Genomic DNA, 21581 nt, shown 5'->3' on the forward strand with positions numbered 1-21581 from the left:
AGGAAAAGCCCCACAGCTTGCGATGCATTGGCCCGGGCAGCCAGCTATGCGCATTAGGAAATCCCACGGTGAGGGCAGCGCACGGGCAGTGTCATGATCAAAATGCCTGTCCTGCGTGCCCTCTGTCCCTGCTACCAGCCTTTTCAACAGCAAGCACAGGTCATGCCGCCGGATTGCAGTGCCATTTCAAATCAAGTTGCCGAGAGCGAGCTCAGCATTGGCTGCCTTAATGGGGACTTGTTCTGAGAAGGAGGAAGTTATTCTTAGGCTCTTACATCTCTAGCCATCAGAGGAGACTTTTTTTTTTTTTTTTTTTTTTTTTTTACCTACAAGGTAATGAGTGTCATGTCTTTTTAACTCCTGAGTTTGTAAGTGAGAATTTGGGAGGAGCAGCTGGCCTGGAAAGATACACTGTCAATAAAAGTGTATTGTCCTTAAGGCCCCTCCCCTGCAAACCCACCTTGCCTCTGTATTTTAACTGAGGATTTCAGTCTGTGATTTTGCCCGTTTTAGCCACTTATCAGCTGTGTGACCTTGGGTAGATGACCTAACCTCTCTGAGCCTCAATTTCATCATCTGCAAAATGTGGATATTAATAGTGTTTACCTAAGAGCATTACTGCCTGGCACATGGTAAGCACTTAGTACATGAGCCCTCAATACTGTTTGGTTTTGTGGTCATAACAACTCTCCTCTTGAGCTCATTTTTCCTCATCCCCAAACTCAAAACAATTGGAAAGCTACCACTACCAGAGGGATTCTGGCAATGTTTTTGTAAGAAGCACAGACAGCTAAACATTTTCTTGGATCTCTGTTAATAAGCTTTGGGATTTGGAAGCAGGGTTCCCTCCTGGCCCTGGTGAGAAGCCCAGCCTCTCCCTGGCCTGCCTCCTCTCTCCTTTCCTCACTAATATTCAGCATGGATATATTAGAAGTCTGTTCCCTTTCACGCCACAAGTTCCTATAACTAAGGACAATCAAGCTGAACGAGGCACAGACCTCCTGCTACTTGTAAAAAGCTCTTTAATGCTCTTGCAAAAGCCAAAGGCAGACCTCAATCAACTGGCTTATTTATAGCTTAAAGAGTTATATCCCACCTACGGCCTCAGGGTTTTAATCAGAAGAAAGAACCTGTTTAAAGCTCATCTTCCACTGCCAAATAGCACCACAGAGCTGTGGGGGCTTTTGCCTTGTCAGCCCTTGAGAGGTTTCCAGGGGTCAGCAACGAAGGGTGACGTTTGAAGGAGCTGCTGTCCTCAGCATATCCATCAAGTAAATTACTGCAAGGCACGAGGGGACGGGAACAGCTGAACGCCTTCCCAGAAACAAGGTGAGTGGAAAAGAACCCATTCCCTGAGAACGGACAGGTTCTGGGTTGTTTTCTACATTGTAAACATGACAGTGTCCTCACTTTCAGAACTGTGAAGGAGAGAAGGTCAGTATCCCGGGAATGTTCCTCTTCCCATCGCTTACTGCCTAGAGGGCTTGCGGAGGAGGGCGCTGCTGGGACTGGGCTCAGAGCAGGAGGGCACAGGGCCAGCCCACCTTGGCCGTCCAGGATGCCCACCATGGAGCGCGTGAAGGAACAAATGAGGCTCGACTCATGCCACTAAGAATAGCAAGTGTTGTCACTGCTCAGCACCCCGTCCACTTTAGGGGACCCTCCTCCTAAGTAGAGTAGTCATCTCTACTTCTGGCGCACCCAGCTTCTAATGCACTCATGTCACTGTCCCGGCCTGTGAGAACCACGCTGAGGCTGGCGGCTTCATTGTTCACGCGGAGTCACCTGTGCCTCTTGGCTAGAGGAGAGGAGAGTGTGGAAAAAAACAAACCTTGAATTTGGGCCCTGGAGCTACTTTGCCACTTAGCAACATGCCAAAAATGGTTCAGATTTTGATTGTAAGCACTTTGGAAATCGAATTCGAGGTTAAATGAGACCACAGATAGGACTTAGTGCGAAGGCTCACTCCTTCCGTTCAGACAGGCGAGGGAATAGCCCCATCCTGTTCCATATTACCTAGGTGCAAACACAGATGCTCGCGGGACTGCGGTAGGCCTTAGAGATCATGCCCGTGAAACGCCTGGCACAGAAGCACCCAACAAAGGGTAATGCTCGGCGCTCACAGTAGGATGTTTGTAGACAGTCCTTATCAGGGGCCCTCAAAGTGGGCTCCAGCTTCCTTAAAGGTTTTGGAAATACAGAGGTGTCTGGTTGTCACAATGCCTGGGAGAGGGGCGCTAAACATCCCACAATGCTCAACAAGGTCCTGCCAGTTAGGAGCCAAGCAGTGCCCGGTGACGGTACCCCTGTGGAGAGTCCCTGGGCCCAGACCTCAGCTCCCCGCCACCTGACTCGTGGCACTCATGAACTCCCTCGTCCCCCCCCTGAGAAACCCTCCCACAGTTTTCCAGAAGCTCCACGGATATTTTAAAACATCCAGCAACTCAGGGGCTGGGCAATTGGTTCCAGATGTCTCTGGAATGAGCTTGGAATCGGAAGCCCCGAGTCTCAATGGAAGACTTCCCGTTGATGAGGCATGTCACACTTTGACTAGAAATTATCATCTCCTTCTGACACTCTCATCTGTCATCGGTAACTTATCGATACTGAAACTCCCAGGTGGTATGAGCATTGAATGAAAAGACATACATGGAAATGCTTGGGAACCACACGGACTGTGTGGTCCATGCGTGTGCAGCATGACGTCACGGCGTGTGATTGACCAGGAGTTGACTTACAGCTCTTCCCTGAGAAATGAGAAATCGGAAGGGTCTGAGCCAGCTGTGCTGACCCACACCATAGCCTGAGGCAAAAGAAAAGTCAGAGATACTTATCCTGCCTTCTTTAAAATTTGGGTATTTTGTTCCTCAGTGTTTTTTGCATTAATTGTGATTTTTATAATATTTTATCACAGTATTTTTGATAAAAATTTGCTGAGTTTATTGGTGCCCTCTTAACTTTTGCCCTTGTCCCTCACCTTTGCCCAGCTCTGAGCTTGACTCAGCTCTTGGCTCCGGCTCCCTGAACTTCAGTCCAATTGGTTGTGCTTCAAGCCAAACCTTTTGGTCCTTTGTTCTGTGTCCTGGGGAGAGAGAGACTACCGGATCTTTCCGCCTCTTATAATAACTCTACATGCTCGAAGGTGGTGATCAAGTTGGTCACCAGCCTCCTTTTCTTTCTAATAAGTTACTCTAACTCAACTCTTCCTTAAATGCCTCATCTTCCTTAAAAAAAACAATTATTCAACTAGTTTTAAACCTGGCTGCTGATTTATGAGCTTTTAGTTGTGACAAACAAACAATATACCGACAAAAGAATGTTCAGTGTAATTTTCTATACTATGACTTGCGATGCATTTCCGGTTGTTTTTACCCATCAAGGTACTCGGGGACCAGCTGGTGTACACATAGCACTAATGGATACTATTGTAGTGTGTTGTGAGGCTCTTATTACCCAAATCTTCCCCCCTCCAAAATGCTTTTCTTATTTCCTGAGAATATAATAAACACTAAGACTAGGTGACTTCTCAGAGCCTTCCTGCCACAACTGGGCTATCACAGAGGACTTTGGACAAGGTACCTTGGGGTCTCAGTTGTATTTTTTGTACTTTTCCGGGTGGAGGAAAGTTGGGAAAGGCACCACATGCTGCTGTCCTTAGAAAGTACATCTTGTGACCCAGTATCCTAGATATTTGCCTGATTTGAATTTTTTCCTTAACAAACAACTACCATTTATTGAGCACCAACTAGTGCTAACCTATGACCATTACCATCCCTACTTTACAGGTGAGAACCTGAGGCGTAGTAAGGATTTAAGCAACTTGTTCAAGGTCACATGCCTAGTTAGGAGGCAGCTGGCATTTGGGGCTGGCTGGCTTCTGAGTTTTGCACTTAATCCCTGTTCTGTGCTGCATCCCAGGCACCACCAAGTAGAGCAATTGGGGTTAATCCTTACCACAGCCCCACACGCCAGATATTTTGCCATTTCCACTTGATGAAATTGCGACTCCAGAAAGTAAAATAACTTGACCAACTTTAACTCTTTTTTAACGGGGCGAAATTCAGAAAAAATGGATGTGCCCCTCTGTGCTCATGTTTTCTCCTCCAGCCCCAGACATTCATGGCAAATCAGGCTTATGACAAGGTGCAAGTCAGCAGCTCAGAAAGAAGCAAGAAAGAGATTTATTTCTGGTCAGCTCTTAAGGGGGCAAATGGTGAATTCTTGCCAGTGCCGATACGAGTTTAGGTGAGAAAGATCACAGAGCTCATTGAACAATAGTGTTCCCCTAGGTCTCCATCACATACCAAGCTGGTGACCTGGAATATAAACTCTACTGACTCTCAGAGGGCCAGGTTCATTTTATGAATGAATATGTGGGTGCTGATTTATTCTACCTGATTTCAGTTCAGCCTGGCAGCCTCAGAAAACACAGAAGTCAGACAGCTCTCTGCTAGGGCCCAACTTCTGGACAAGGCCAGTTTATGCTCAGGTGGCCCAAGCATGGCCTGTGCCTCAGTTGCCACATCTAACCCAAGCTCGCAGAGCCCAGCACATGCCTTTGGAGGACCTTTCTTCCCATCACTCCCTGTTCCACACTTTTGTACATAGTCTGCATCTAGATGAATGAGATGTATATCATTTTAACAAATATTAATAACCATTTAATCTCAGCAAACCTTTCATATGAGACCTTCAAATCACTTCCCAGTCATCTCAGGCCCCTGGTGAGAGTGAAGCAATCACCTTGCAAAGCTGTGCTAACCCTTCCATGCCTTTTGGGCCCCAATTGTGCTGGGTCTGCATGACAGGAAACAGGTTTGGGGAGAAAGCAAACAGGTACTTAAGGTGGGCGCACAGGCAGGTCTCATGCATCAGCCTACTCCCATTTGCAAATATGGTACTCCAGTCTCTGGCTCTAATTTATTTACCACCTGTGCTCCATTACTTTTATAGTAGAATATTTTATAATATTAGCAATAATACTGGAAGCTAAAATCTATAGTGTTTCTTGTGTGCCAAACAATGAACTGTGTTCTTTCAATGCATTTTGTCATTCAGTCCTCCCAAACACACTGTTAGATAGACATCATTATCATCCCCACCTTACAGATAAGGAAACTGCGTCTCAGGTTGCTTGTCCAAGGTCGTATAACCAGCAAACAACATGACAATATCCACATTCACACTGAGGTCTGCTTGCATCTAATGATATTCAGCTACTAATTGGATAGCCTTATCATTATCACCTTTTTGTTAAAACTAGAATGGTTTGGAACAAATGATATTGTACAGTTTTTAAAAAATTGGGGTGGAAGGGAAAGAAGAATGAAAGAAATAGAGCCAAAGTTTTAGTGAATTTAAGAGCCTATAAAATGAATTATAAAATCCCTTCCCATCTATAGGGTCAGGATGAATGAGGTGCACATTAATGAATGAGCCATTAGAGCTGGAAGGTATCTCTGGTTTAAGCTTCTTATTTTATGCATGAGGAAACTGAGGAACAGAGAAATGAAGTAACTTGATCAAGGTTATCATAATCATAACATTTGGATTATTGTTATTTGTTTCCTCTTCTTAACACACATTTTAGAATAGATACAGACCAAATTCTAATACAAAACAAAATATTTTACTATGACTCATTTTTTATGTGTACGTCACCACTCACCGATATTCTCTGCATCACCTGTCTTAGCAGATGGAAGTTCTAGAACACTGACAACAACTAAGCACAAATGAAGTCAGCATGATTACTCCCCAGAATCACTGAAACTTTCCTGTTTCAAAATCCAAAATGTTAATGCGCCATTCTCGGGAGGACAACTGTTCCCTCTAGTTTTACAAGAATGTCCCGTGTCAGTGGTTTGTGTGTCTCAGAAGGAATTAGCCTATGGTGGACAAGAGTTGACTGTTTGTATGTTTGCACCATTTGCCGAACAACGGGCTACAGAACAGAGTCTTCACACGCAGGGACCATGTGTTCTCATCTTTGTCCTCAGTGCTTTCGTCCAAGTCCTGGAACATCTATACTCACCAAATGTGTGTTGAGTGAATGATATAAATGGATGAATGTAAAGACCTGGAAAACTTTCTCACTGGTGGGAACAATGTAATGAGAGTCTCCTTATTAATTATGTTAATTATGACATAATATATGATGAATATGAAATGTTATTCCGTATCATCATGGAATATCAGGCCAAGATGCAGACATGACCAAATTCTAGACTGATGGTGTAGAAACATTCAAATACCTTTCCAGGGTTAGATTGGCCTACCTCGATTTATCAACTAGGAAATAGCCAGTGGTTGCTAAGGTGTTTTACACTATTATTTTTAGGAGGAAGAGTGGTGATATGAGGCCATGAAAAGGCATCCTAGAAATTTCTTTTACTAGTATTAGGGGAGGGTGCTTTGATACATTATTAACATAAACCTGTGTCTCCCCAAGAAACATAAAAATTTCAATGATGACATCTCTGTGACAGCTCAAGCCATAGTTGATGTTCCAAAGATTGATTCATTCATTCTTCCTCATTCAACATTTATAGGATATAGTGCCATGTGCCAAAGAGATAAAAATGAAGAAGACACAGTACCCTGCCCTCACGGTACCTGCAATCTTGGGAGGATGGGTACGAATACACAAAGTAAACACAGAATTACAGTAAAGTTAGTTTAAGACAACTGGCCCTCAAGTCAGACGACCAGGACTCAACTCCCACTCCGTATTTCACTAGCTATGTGACACTGAGTGAGGTCTTTCACTTCTCAAAGCCTTGTGTCATCAAGTGTAAAATAGGGATAATAGTAATAGTATCCATCGTGCAAAGTTCTTGGGTGGATTAAATGAAATACTATATATTAATGCTTAGCAGAGTATGTGATAACATTCAAAAACATTAGCTGTGATAACAGTGGTTCTAACACCTCTGTTGCAACTGCGTCAATAGAAATATAAACAGAGGAAGGGCACCTGACTGAAACAGGGTTAGGGGGGTAGATGAAGTCTACCTTCCTCAGGAACCACAAGGACAGGTGTGAATCAGCGGGCAAACTGTGTCAGGATGGTTGGACTTGTGGTGGGAATGGTTGGTCTTTCCTTCAGGTGCCTGATGGGTCAAGTCCAGAGGGTCAGAGGCATGGAAAAGCCTCAACTGCTCAAGGCAAGACTTGTGCTCCCAACCAATTGAACCAGAAAACGTGAAGAAGGTCAGAGCAGGAGATGTAAAAGGTGGATCGTGAGGGACCTGCCTTTACCTTGAAGGCCTTGCAGGACATTGAAGAAAGCACTTCAAGGGAGTGATATAAGCGAACTTTGGGGTGGTCACCCTGGCTACAGCGTAGACTAGAATGGCTCAGAGGAGACCAGACCAGAGGCAGGATTGCTGGTTTGGGGGCTGTTGCAGTAACGTGGGAAGCAATGAGAACCTAAACGAAGGCAATAGCAACGGGAGCAAAGAGAAGTGACAAGATTTGAGAGGTGTTTAAGGAGAAAGGGGTAGGACTTGACAATGAATTAGAGGTGAAGGACCAAAGCAAGGAACAGTCAAGTTTGACTCCCAGATTTCTGGCTTGAGAGACTGGGTGGGTGAAAGAGCAGGTGCAGGGGAGAAGAGGATGCTTTCACTTTGGGACGTGTCAAGTTTGGGGTTCCTTATAGCACCTTCAGAGAAAAATGTTTAGTGGCCATTTGGATAGAAAGGTCTGGCACTCAGGAGAAATAAACGTTACTCAAGTCACGTAGAAGATCCAAGAAATTTTTTTATGCATCGAAAACACTTGATTTAAAGCCATTGACTGACTCCGTTTTTGTTATTGCTGTTAACGATGGGGACACTAAAGACAGAATATGTGGTTCTTCTAGAAGATCAGCTTTCAATTTTATTAAACGACTCACTGATTAATAGAATGATGACCTGTGGGCCTCTTACAACTCTCATGCTATGATTCTATTGTTATCTGGAATTGACTTTTGATGACATCACACCTGTGGCCTTAACTTCCTTTGTGAGTGTGTAGAATATATTTTTTTAAAGTGAAAGCTTATTACATATAAAGCCATACAACCCCAAACATGCAATGATTATAGAAAAGAAAAGCCAAGTAAAGACACTATCTACATTTACCTACTCTGATCCCAATTGGCTGCAAACAGCAGAAGAATCTTCCTGCCGTAGTGGTCGCGGTTTTCCAGCACCCCAGGAAACCCATCAATCAGCGCCCTCTTAATGCCAGGATCATCCGCCTTGAAGTTTTTGAACATGTCCAGGTTTAGCTGCCGGTACTGGAAGTACTGGGCCAGGAGTCTAAAGGCATCCACTTGGTGAAACTTCCTGGCTCGAAGGAATCTCAGGATGAAGGCATCATCTGTACGTAAAAATCCAATGTCAGGCCTGGTGATGATCATGTCCCTGACTTGCTGAATATCCTGATGTAAAACATCTGGGTTTTCATTCAGTTCCAGGCGTGCTTTCTCTATAGTCTCTGGACTGAGTCCGGCCTGTAAATGGGTCATCTTGGCCAAATCTCCTTTCCAAGTGCTTAATTTTTGGTATTTTGGAAGAAGAGAGACTGGTCCCATTCACCTGATGGTCTGCTGAAACCGTGGCTCATTCAACAGTTGTTTTACTACCAAACTGCCACTAGAACAGACAAATGCAGGGTCTTCTTTCACATCCAGGCCCTATGTGGTGGTGGCCATCCAAAAGAGAAGCAAAACCGAGGCCATTGCTTACTGAAAAACAAATGCACACAAGAGAAACAAAACAAAGGTGATACAAAGACAGCCTGGGCAGATTAGTCAGAGTTTAGATAGAAAACAGTGTATTCGGCTGCGGCTCTGATTAGATTAGGTTTCCAAAGAATAAATGGTAAACTACCCTTAAAATGGAGTATTCAGCAAAAGTTGGTTATTGACAACTTGAATTTATAATGTGCAAATATTAGACATATGTTTGGGAACTTTTTTGTTTCACTAGTTTATAGTGTCCGGTCAGATTAGCAATAAAATGTACTTTTATTAATCATCCTAAGAAGCAGCAAGGGGAGAGAAAGCTACTTATCTGTTACAGCGTGCTTTATGGGGCTATTCCCAAGCCTACCTATGGCAGAGAAATCATAGCTGCCATACAACTTATTGCTTCCCATTAACCTCTCGAACAGAAGTGTCTTTTGCAGAAATAGTCCCTCCACCACTTGTTTCAAAGGCAGCCGTTTGCATCTTAACAATAAAAAGGACTGTTAAAGGTCACCCCAGCCTAATCCCACGAGTACCTCCTGACTCAAAGGAGTCCACCAGTGTGTTTGGAGTGAAGACAGGCTGTGGCTGGAAGCGTGACCTTCAATAATCAAATTCAACAACAAGGAGAAAGGAGGCTTATGTGTGGACATTTACAAACGGCTTTATTATTTGCATTTGTCACCCTTCTGCAAGAAAGGCAAAGGGACTTGCATCTCTTTCTTGATTGATGCTCTACCCAACCGAATATTCATATGGGCTTAAAAATCATTCCATTTTATATAATTTTCTGTTGTCCTGAGATACTGTTTTGCTTATGATAATGATTATTTTAATCCCTTCAGATATATCCATTATGATTTCTCCACTTAAATGGTATACAGAGAAACACCCATAATGTTTGCGTCTTTCTCATTGTACATATAAATGTTTAAACTCTCGCAGACATCTGTTTGGTCTAAGCTGGAAGTTTCAAAACTCAGAAGACATATTAGATGTGAATAAACTTGGAGGCATGTATTTTTTCCTAGCTTTCCTAGGTCAGTAATGTCTGCAATCAAGGCAGAATATTTGCTCTCAATCTAGTCATTATTGGTAATGCTTCATCATACAAAATAATTTAAAAGACAAAATGATTCCTTTACTTAATTAAGGACTAATAGAAATTTCTTAAAGGAGACAAACAACTCACACAATTCTGCTTTATATTGCCTTTCAGATATGGGGGAGTTGAAAGGCACTCCAAGTAACTGGAGTTTAAGATAATAAAATAAAAATAATTTTATTTATAAAATGTTGGCTTCGTAAAATAATTTGTAAGAAAATAGCATTTAACTCTGTAATATGAAACAAGAAACCAGTCTTGTTTCTCACTGGTGTTAAGGAGCCGTAATAGTAAAAGAAAATAGTACTATGAACTATTCCCAGGGTTGTAAGAAACTTCAAATCTAAGTAGTTCAATGCCCACCTGATGTCAAAATTCCTTCTCCAATAGCCTGACCACACTCCTTCAAAAACTGGCTCTCCCAATGTCTCTCTCCTCCGATTCATCCGACACCCACTGCAGTCTATCTTTGACATGCTGCTGAAACTGCTCACGCCAGCCAGTGACAGGGATGATGATGTAATCTATTATCCAAACTTAGGCACTAAAGGGTACTATTAATAATGCTGGGACAACAGGCACCAACCGGGACAGATCGAGGCAAACCCAGACAGGTGGTCACCCTACCAGTGAATGACATTTTTGTTGCTACTTCCACTAGACACATTTCAGGGCCTCTTGTGGGTGGCCTCTATCAGTCTTTGACATTCACTCCTTCATCCTTCTTAGACTTCTTTCTCCCATTCTTCTCCATGACTCCACACACCCTGAGTGTTCTCCTAGCCCTTTGTCCCTTCCCTCTCCATCTTCTCTTTCTGTGCTCACCACTTCAATGCCAGTGTTTTCCCAGATCCTGTCCATGAGTCCACCATCCACATGGGGATAACTTTAGTCCAGAGCTTCCTCCTGATCTTCAGGCTACACATTCAACTGTCCACTGAACATCTTCCTCTATTTATCTCACAGACACCACAAATTCAGTATATTCAAAGCTGAATTCATCATCCAAAATTTGTTCCTCCACCCCTGCCTCTTAGTGGATGACATCATCTTCCATGCAGTTCCCATGCTAGACACCTGGGAGTCAACTATTATTCCACCCTCTCACTTACCACCCACTACCAGGCAATCACTTCCTTAACAATTTTTGAAATTTGCTCAATTCTTTCCATCCCCATTATCACTGTCTTTGTCAGGCCACATCACCACTCTTCTGTGTAGTCCTCCAACATTCTCCCCTACTGGCGCCCTTGCTGCCAACCCATTTGCTGTACTACAGTTGAAATATGCTCTTCATCAATCCTTGATTAACACCCGTGATTAGCTTCTAATTGTCCTAGGATAAAGGATACAACCATGCGTCACGGTTTCCAAGACCCTCATCATCTGGGCCCTTTCTGTCTCTCCAGATTCAACATCTGGCCACACAGCTGCTGGCAGTTTCTTCTCACCTTTGCGTGCTTTGGTAAAAGCTGCCCTCTCTGCCTAGAATAAGCACTGAGTCACTCCCCTTGGCCCTTCAGGACTTGACCTGAAAGTCACTTTCCCCAGGAAACCCTCCCTGACCTTCAGAGGTCACAATATCTCCACAGTCCTGGCTACTCTACATTGTATCGCCATTTTCCTTTCTCTTTATGTGGAACACCTTACAGAGCAGGGGTGGGGATCTCATTTATCTGCGTGTCTCAGTACAATGCCCGGCACAGAGAGGGTCAGTGCCATGAGCAGAGCCACTTCACTGTGTTCATGGCCACATCTTCAGTGCCTAGCATGGTACCTGCCATGGGGCTGGCACTCAGTAAATAGACACACAATAAATGAATAGAGAAGGTAGTCAAAGTGTTGTCTGAATAAGTGAATAAGTGGTTTTGCCCTCTCCTTGAAGACCTCTAGGACTGTTTTTTCTTAAATGAGTAGTAGCAGCTAACATGTAATTTCCCCCATTACCTACAAAGTAGCCCCCACTAGAGATTTTAGCCTGAGCACAGTGTGCTTCAGAGCCTCGCCCCCCTGGCACAGGCTGGGTACCGTCACAGTCCCAAGCCCTGCTTACGACACAAGTCATGGCCACCGCTCATTCCCTGCAGAAGATTTAAAGCTTGGAGCAAATTACTTACCTTCCAGTTCAGGGAACTCAACAATGTTTCCAGGATAAATTACTATGGGTCCAAGGGGAGAGTGGAGGTTGCATTTTTCATGGCCCACTTCCATACCACATAGCTATGCCTCCAATCTATAATATCAGAAATAAATTTGCTTCAATCTACATCTTTATTTTGTGCTCAGCAAACAGTACAAGCTTCTGAGGAGAAAACCCAGGTCACTGGGTTTCATACCGATGATAAAATAGATATTTTCCATTACAGAAAATCCTTCATACCAGAAGTCTGAATAGACTGCTACTTAAATAACAACTTCAATTGGTAATATTTAAGGCACTAGAAAGGCCACATGAAGAATGTTCACCAGGATGTAGCATTTTCAATAGACTATAATCTTTTGTTCACATAAAAAACTTGGTTCTCACTCAACTTTTCTGAATTATAAAAGGATACATTGGACTTGGTATCACATGAAGAAGTGAGAGTGGTTTTCTGTCCAGTAGTATTAATAATGATAATAGCTATTATTATATTATTATTTATTATAGCTGTGTATTATGTCCCAGGCACTTGCACATTCTATTTTTATGGACTGCAATATTTAATCCTTAGAAAAATTGTATGAAATGAGTATATGATTGTCCTCCTTAGGAAAGTGAGGAACAGAAAGGTTAAATGACTTGCCCAATATTATACAACTACTAAGAAGCAAAAAGTGGATTCAAGCCCAAGCAATTTTTCTCTAAACCCATGATCTTTACTCCTATACAGTTCTGCCTTTTACATGTAACAAAGAGATTTTATTATCTACCTACTTAAGACCTATCTGACCATAAGTTAAGTCACCTTCCCTCTCAGAATCTCACTCTCTTTCCCTAAATTTCCTTCCAGATTTACCATTGTATAAGCCTAAATATGCCAATGGGTGAGCAAATTTTCTTAGGTAGCCTAATACTATAATTTACAGATGCCCAGTTGCTATCTCGTCCTCGGTTCTTCTTTGGAAGGTGATGGGAGCTGTTCAAAATCTAGCTGTCTATGCCCTTTCCAGCTATCACTAATTTTGTCTCTTCCTTTATGTATTTTCCTTTGGTGAAAATGACAGATCAAAGACTCTGCCATTCTATTTGAAGGATGGATACCCTGCCATGCCTAGCAGAGTGCCAAGTGTGGCATCAGCATTGAAATGTACTTGATGACCAAAAAGGGCACCTAAGGCAGATTCACGTGAGCCTCAGAAATCATCTCCCTGCAGTATGGTTGGGTCCCCAATGATTCTGTATTTAGAGACCATTTCAAATACATGGAGAGTAATTCATGAGCACCCTCTGGGGAGGCCAAGGTGGAAGATACCTTCCACTATAATCCATGGCTCTTCTCATGAACTAGAAATTTAGGTAGTAATATTTTTGTATGAGGAGGAAGAAAGAAGAGTCTCCATATCATGATATTTAAAATCATGGCATCCACAGATTCCAGATTCATACCTCATCTCAAGTTTCCACTAGGAAAAAATCTATGTGTATATTTCCTCATTCAGAATTCAATCTTAAGAAAGTGCACCTATAAACACACCATAGTCTTTGAATCAAGGAGTCTAAGAATAAAAATCCTTTTATACTTGGCTATTCAAATGGAATCTATTATGGCTATTCAAATGAAATCTATCTTAGTAATTTTATAACCTATTCTTCTCATTTATTTTGTTATCATCTTCAGAAACACTCAAAAACTTGTGTTTTAGGGGAAAACATCAGAATAATGATAGCAATGCCTTGTCTGCAAATATGTATGTATATGTGCGTTATTTCAAAGTGTTTTACATCAATTATCCTTTTTCTTTGTTACAATGATCCTGAAGTAGGTAGTGCAAAGATAATTCCCTGAGAATTGTCAAGGTAAAATCATGTGAAATAATGTAGGTAAAAGTGCTTGTGAAATAAAAACATTCATTTTACATTAACTATAATATTCTTGTTGATATCATAATTATGTTGTCTCTAAGTAAATAAAAGGATATTGAAGCAAAGAACAGCTAAGCAACTGGCTTAAAGTCAGATAATAAGCTAATATTAAGGATGGAAAACAAACAAGCAAATGTTTGTTGTGTACTTATTATGTGCCAAGGGCTTTGATGTTATATAATCGAATATCCACTCCAATCTGTAAAGCTAGGTTAGTACTTACTGATTCTGGTCATTAGGGCAAATCTGAGATTTAAATAAAGTATAGGTGGAAGAACAAGATTTGTACACAAATGTACCTTACACACATTTTGTCGGTGGCTTTGCCCTGCCTTCCTGAGCAGGTGCCTTCCCTGATGTCAGTCTAGGTCCTGGTGGGCTCGTACTCACACTCACGTGATGAGCACATACCCACACCCCACCAGCCCTGAGGGAGATCGTGTAAGGGATATTGTAAAATTGCCCAAATTTGGGGAGGAAAGAGAATACTGTCATGATTAAAAAGATAACATCTATAAAACCTAAAAACTATTTGAACTATAAGAACATCAATAATTAATGAACAGTACCTCAAATTTGCATGGCTTCTGTGTGTTCCTGGTAATACAAAGAACACTTTTAAGCACACATAAATTTAAATGATGCAAATATAAAATAAGAAATTATACCTATATTTTTTGTGTGCTTCTCTTACAATAAAAGGGTGAAAAATGAATCTCAGTGATAACACTCTGCACAAGAAAGCCTAATCAATATCTCATCCATCGGTAAGGGTAAAATTTATGCTCCAAAATTTTCAATATATATTAAATTAGGCAACCCTTAAAAGTATTCACCTTTCTAACACCTCACTTCAAATTTTTAAACTGAATATGCACTGTTACCTAGGAATGCCAAAAGGAATTTTTATACTGAATGCAATAAAAATAGATGCTGCTGATACATCTAAACTGAAATTGAAAACCACAGTGAGCAAAAATTGTTTGTTTTTTTTTTTTTAGATATATCTCCATTTGAAATCTTTCCTGAAAGATGATATCCTTTCTTACTGCCAGCAGAGCCTACATTTAAATCTCATAGTTTGTTTGATTACACATTCTGTGGTACTGGCCAAAAAGAAGTTTTTTTCCAACTGATGAATTTTCAGAGTGACCATTATGGCTTGTGGGACTTCCACACAAGTCCTAGCAAAAGAACATGGGCCTGTGAGTAACTAAGTGGCCCCCAATACATTGACTTTCTTTAAAATGTTAGCCAGCTTACAGCTGTGAACTATCTATAGCAGGGACAGAGAGAGTAGTCTGGAAGGATAAAGGGGAGACCATTAATAACCAAAACTTAGCCCCTGGGTCACAGTCCACCTTCCACCATCTTTAGCTCATTCCTCGCCTAGGGTTAATTCTTACCACATAAATATTCATTGTGTAAACTCCCTTGGTGCCCTTTAAAATAGCAACCAAGCACACAGTCATCTGCTCCCATTGGCTCCTGCTCTTGAAAAAGGTTAAAAGTAAATTGCAGTGAGTTCCATCAGAGTAGAGACATTGAGAACTTCTACCCCAAGTAGATGCCAGATCTGAATTAGAACAGATTGAGGCTCAGATACACTAGACCCATTTGACAGAGGATTGTGTCCTAAGTTCTAGAACCATCTATAAAATTGTTATTTCGGTTTGCTTTGGGACAAATAATGCATAGAGTTGAGGAGAAAACCAACTTGTGAGGAAAACATGAGATTTTTCTGCCTCCTCATTGTCTTAGGTAGAAAAGCTTTTAATTGAAGTAGCATTTGCTTTACACTTCAATATATGTTAAATAAAGATAATCTATAGGGGAAATTATTGAGACATAGAAAATTAAGCTGGAATGTTTTCCTATGCTATTAAACTATCCCCACGAGAAGTCATCAGTAGTGGATGCCCCAAATTTTAAAACAGAGTAGTGGTGCTTCCTAAGAGTACCGGTGGGTTGGGAAGGGGGAATAAACCACTTGACCCTTCTGTCATCAAAGGAAAAGGGTAAGTATTTCTCTAAGAATAGACTCTTTATTTTCGGAGGAAGGTCTAGAGGAAAGTAAGAAAGGTAGGGTTTGCCCAAAGATGGCCATTAAATCTACTTGTCCTCTTGTCCAGTCAGTGTTCTCTCCAGCACATCTGTGTACCTGGGACACTTCTGGATGTGACAGGCAGACAATACTAGCAGCAGGAATCAGAGCTAAGAAAACAGCCTGGTGAAAGTGAAACTTAGCAGGATACTTATGGGTGAGGTGGGTAGAAAGGGGCTATTTTTATAACTTTCTCCTCAATTAGAAATATAATTTCTGAGCTCTTATTACCTCAGATCTTGGAGTGTTTTTTATTTTGTTTTAGAGTGAGTGCTGTTATTTAATAATCAGACATGAAGGTGGAAATGTTAAAAAAGAAGAAAATGTTTCTTTGCCTTTGCTTCTCAAAAGGTGGTCCCCGGATCGGCAGCATCCACAGCTCCTAGGAACTTGTTTGGAATCAGAATGCCAGGACCCACTTAGACCTACTGGAGGGATAACAGAATCACTGTGCAATTTGTGCACACTAATGTTTGAGAAGCACTTATCTAGAGGATTTGCAATGACCCAAAGGGGTTGAGAAGGTAGGTTAATTGCCCCTGAGACCAGAGCTCACACTCTCGGTACGCAGCAGTGTTACTTTGTCTAAGAGCAGAATAAAAGCAACCCCAGTATGTTCATTACTTATGGAGCAGGGGCTCATTATATCACCCCATTAATTACTCTCACACACACTTGCATGCTGTATATGTTAACCTCCCAGAAAAAGGAAGGAAGGCAGGAAGGAAGGAAAAGAAGGAAAAGTTAAAGAGAAGGAGGCAGAGAAGAAGGAAGAGAAAGAGGAAAGAGAGAAAAAGCTCATATTTTATTTTATTTTGTTTTGACCACACATCAAGAAGACTGTTATTGATAGACCTGTGATTTGAGCCCCCTAACTACTATTCCCAGGCCCACAACTTCCCTTCTACTTCCTCCAAAACTATAAAATGATGAATACTGAATAAACTGTGTATGTGACACACATAAAGGTATGGAGTTTTACGTAAGACCTTGAAGCAATAATAGAAGTTGAACTGACATGATGCTATTTTAAGGAAGATATGAAAACAGGGTCGTAAGTGTTCTTTACAATATCAAGGAAATGGAGATTTGGCTAAAAGTGTCCTGGACACAAAAGTAGATCATCTCAAACACAGATGGGGAAATTCTTGCTGGCTCAGAAGTCAGGAAGAAGAAAACCGCAGGAAATTAGCCTGCCTCACAGGAAACTTTCTCTGATACTCCCTGTCACAGAACAGGTCCAAAAAGAGACAAAACACAGGGTGACCTGACCAGAGAAGACATAATAAAGGGCTGTGGGAGGCAGCGGAGGGAGTAGGGAATAAGGAACTTACTATCTGAATAAATGAAGGGATTTTCATGGGGCAGGAGATGTTTGACCAGTTTATTTCCACATCCATAAAAAATCAAGCAAAAAACTTGACTTAAGCTAAGAAAAACTTGGATTGAAAATTAAGCATGATTTTCAATAGAGTGATATTACACTTAGGGCTGGTGATAGGGGTTGCGGACTTATAGTGGTTCACACTTTGGACCTTCTCCTGAAATAACTTTTTATTCTAGTGAAGTCTAGATAAAATGCACAACAATCAAAATAAGCAGTATTAGGGAGAAGGATGTAAATGGGGAAAGAAGATCTCTCTTGGCAATATTGAGGGATATTTATGTGCTGATTACATATCGTCAGGTTCCATATTCTGTATAACCATTTGCTCTACTACCACCTCTGTCTGAGTCATGGTGTAACAGGAACAGTAGAAATCAAAGCCAACCTGAATCCATTTGGGAAGGATGGAAGGCTCTGCTATGAGAAAATATGTAAAGTTGAGAATAGACTCTCAGGAATAATAAGGCTTTGTAAAGCCGACAGAAGACAGCAGACACCACCAGTTCTTAAGTATTTAAGATATTGCCTTTGGGGAAATGGAGGACCTTCCAGCTTTATACTTCATAATTCTAAAATGATGTCCCCTTCTATGGGGATGTCTGCAAAAACATACAACAACACTCTGCTGGAAAATGTTTTCTGTTCACCTTTAAATCTATTATACAAATTAAAAAGTTCTGTTTTTGAAAATGTGAAAAAAAATGCAAAATAGTCATTAATAGAAAAACCATGTCAGGAAGCCAGGATAGTGGCACTCTATAAAAATTAATAAGCTCAGCATTACATTTCAGTCAGAGGGAGCCACTGCTAGCAGACACATGCCTGTAAATCTCACTGGAGCAGCATTGTTTTAAAATTCCCCAGGCGCAGGAGATTGTATTAAGCACAGGAAGACAGTGGCTTTGGAGACACTGGCTTCCTGGCCTCAGTTTCTGGTGCGAAGCAACTAGAATTGGCAATATATACGCTTTTAGAAATTATTTGAACTGAACCATTCTTTGCAGACTGATAAGGGAGTTTTAAGAATTTAGGAAGTTTGAGAGGTCTTGTTTACTGTGGATATGACAAATATAAGGACAGTAACTGGATGACAGAATTTCCTTCTCTGATATTCATTTCATCACATATTTTTACTAGTTTTCTTGGTTTGAGTTGAAAACTGAGTGAATTTCACAGGCAGACACAATTACGCTCATGTTTATGCAGTTAGTAGCACTAAGCAACTTTTGATACAACGTCACTATTCCTCATTCATGAAGACTATTAGGTACTAATTCCTCCTTAAAACTTCTTTCAGAAGATGCCGCTTTGTGACTATATTTGTGGCAATGCTGCTAGTGACGAGCTGGTTTAGATGAAACTTGCTTCACTGTCTCTTTTTAAAGAGGCAGAATCAATGTACAAGGCCAAGTTTTAAATGAAGCTTTTCTGTGCCCTGGTTTAAACTTTATCATTACATGTGACCTGACATTATTCCCATTTAAGTACATCTCATTTTAATTAAGATGTTGATTTTATGAAAAATAACTTGTCAGAAATTTTATAAAGCACCAATACTTTACTGTTTAGTAAAAATCAGTTGAACTAGCATCCACGAAAAGATTTTTATTTATGATAGGCTCAGACACTTATTTTCTGGTGTTTGTTAGCTATTATAAAACAGATGATCCTGGCTAAATCAAATAGGCACTGTGACTTGGCTTTGGACCTTCAAGTTCAAATTAAATAAGATATTTGAAAAATGTTCCAACTTCCCTTCAGCTGAGATAGAAAATGATAGCACTCTAAAAGCATGAGCCTGGCAGAACACAGTTACATAAAATGTCTTTTCAATTTTTGCACTCTATTACCCTTTACTATTATAGGAAAATGGTGTTATCGCCTGATTACTGAGAAAGCACACAAAAATCTCGCCTTCCAAATCTAAGCCAGTCCTTGAGTAGTGATGAACAAAGCCAGGCCATCTGCTCTGAATATCATTACTACTTTGGCCATTTGGGCAAGAGATCCATCTTCTCTGCTTCAAAGAGAGGTTAAGATTGGAAAATTGAAATAAGTAGACAGGAAGAGGCATTTGAACAAATAGCACTTCCGAATGAAAGCCCCATTTTTTTGGTTATTATCATCATTTTCATTTTTTATTCTGGCCACAGACTTAACCTTTGGAGTCCCCATTTTGCAAAACATTTCCGTAAAAAAAACTTAATTCCCGAGTTTCTGCAGTAAACGCTTGGGAAGGAACACTGACGTGTGGGAGAATATGAGTCATCAGTCACCCCCACCCTGCCTCCTGGTGATTCTCCATTGGCAAACCAGAAGCACAGGTTGAGCTCACATTTCTGTTTCTCTGGAATCACACCATGCCTCAGGCCATGTTAATTTCCTGCACTAAACAGTCCCTAATCTGCTGAAAGGCAGCTGGCTAACTGCTGGTGTCTGGCAAGTGCCCCATCTGTCCCCGTGCTCTGGGTCTCTCCCTTCTGCCTTCACTTTCCCTTTCTCCCGAGCAGGCGTCTCTCTTTGTTTTCTAGGGTGTCGTTCACTTGAACTTTCCTTCCTGTGCCTGTAAACTTGAGCTCTTTCCCTCTACCCTGCGGACCTCGGGCTTTGTCTAAGTGACAAGACACAGTTGTGTGGCTGTAGTTACCGCGCTGGTGATGGTGGAGATGATGACAGCGATGGGGATGGGGGTGCCGATGGTGTGAGGGAGCGCAGGCTGAGCGGGCGCCCGAGGAGGATGGACCGGAGGCGGCGGAGAGCGGGGCGCGGTGCGGAGGGGGAGAGTGCAGAGGGATTGCGGATGGGAGCTGTCCACATACCCAAGTGCTGAAACGCCGCAGCCATGGCATCGCAAGAGCGGGGAAAAGGCGGGGAGGCGCTGTACACACAGAAGGGAGAAAAAAGGCAACAAATACCTTCACACGGCCGCCCAGCTTTGCTTTGGGAATGTGTTTCTGCAGGTGTCCGCGCTGCTGAACTGGGTGGGTGAGATCCCCTATGCTGGCAGGTTCGGGCTCAGATTTCTCTAGAAAGCTGTGAATGAGAGCTCAGGCTCCACTCGGGGCTGTGATTTTGGTAGGAGGCGTGTGCGCCCGAGACTCTGTCCTTCTATACCGAGCCTGGCTTTCCCCTGGGTCCTAAATGCCTCCGCACCGTTGCTCTCCCCCGTTCCGTCAAGACGTAACCAAGAATTATTGTAATTTTGTTAACATTGGGACAAAAAGTCCCAGAACAATCACTCTCTACACGACCTTAAAAACAGAATCTTTCGAACGGATTAATACAAGCTCTGAAACAGACGTGTGTGTGTGTGTGTGTGTGCATGTGTAAATTTGACATATGAGAAAGTGTCGCAGATCTATGGCAAAAAGGATAGATTATTTTATTAACAAATGGTGTTAAGAAAATGAACTATATGAAAAGGCTCAAAGCCTCATCTCGCCAAAATAAATAACACATAGATGAAATAGCTCAACAGAAAAGCAAAATTTTAAAAAAATAACTAGAAGAACATAAATATTTTATTCATCTCAGGATGGGTAGGTTTTCTAAGCACAAGAGAAATAGAAGAAATTATAAAGAAAAAGATCAGTAAGTTTGAGTGTATGAAAGAAAAATACTCTGAATGTCAAAATATCAAAAAAGAGTAAATACAAATTACCACTTGGAAAAATTGCAACAAATACATATTTTCTACATAAAATACCTCATAAATCAAAAGAAAAAGCTAACAGCCTCATAGAAAAAAGGAGGCGGGGCAAATGACAAAGAATTCAAAGGAGAAAGGAGGATACACAATAAACACATTTTCAAAAATCAACCTCAGTAAACAGAAATATATAGTTTAAAATAACACTGAGGTGTAGTTTGGGCTCAAGTTTTAAATACACATAATATCTCCTATTGTTGGGATAATAGCGAGAAAGTGTAATCCTTCTACAAATCTATTTCACAACATACATCAAGTGTCATAGAATATACATGGCATTTAAGTCCAACAATTCTACTTCTAGCATCATATGTGAAGATATATTCAGATATGCAAAGCTTTGTATATATAAATTTCATTTATGATCATAGAAATTGTCAAAAATAATGAAAACATTGAATTTTGTATGTAGGCTCTAATATTTGCAGCCATTAAAAACATATTTGAAGATTATTTAAAGAGAAACACTT

General features: G+C 41.3%; 1 protein-coding gene across 2 annotated transcripts in view; it reads right to left on the reverse strand.

Annotated features, from left to right (window-relative positions):
- The window catches only part of CLVS1 (clavesin 1), a 194966-nt gene extending 174480 nt beyond the window's left edge, over positions 1-20486 (reverse strand). Inside the window, exons 1-3 of one of the 2 annotated variants that reach the window (XM_076005289.1) lie at positions 20318-20483; positions 11963-12078; positions 8130-8737 (exon numbers count right to left, since the gene is read on the reverse strand). In XM_076005289.1, coding sequence (XP_075861404.1) covers positions 8130-8584 — 455 coding nt within the window. In that variant the 5' untranslated portion in view covers positions 8585-8737; positions 11963-12078; positions 20318-20483. Of the gene's footprint in view, positions 1-8129; positions 8738-11962; positions 12079-20317 lie in introns of both variants that reach the window. The other variant, XM_076005288.1, reaches the window with a different exon arrangement.
- Between the last annotated feature and the right edge of the window lie 1095 nt (positions 20487-21581).

The sequence above is a fragment of the Microcebus murinus genome, chromosome 7, assembly GCF_040939455.1.
Source record: "Microcebus murinus isolate Inina chromosome 7, M.murinus_Inina_mat1.0, whole genome shotgun sequence".
Lineage (NCBI taxonomy): Eukaryota > Metazoa > Chordata > Mammalia > Primates > Cheirogaleidae > Microcebus > Microcebus murinus.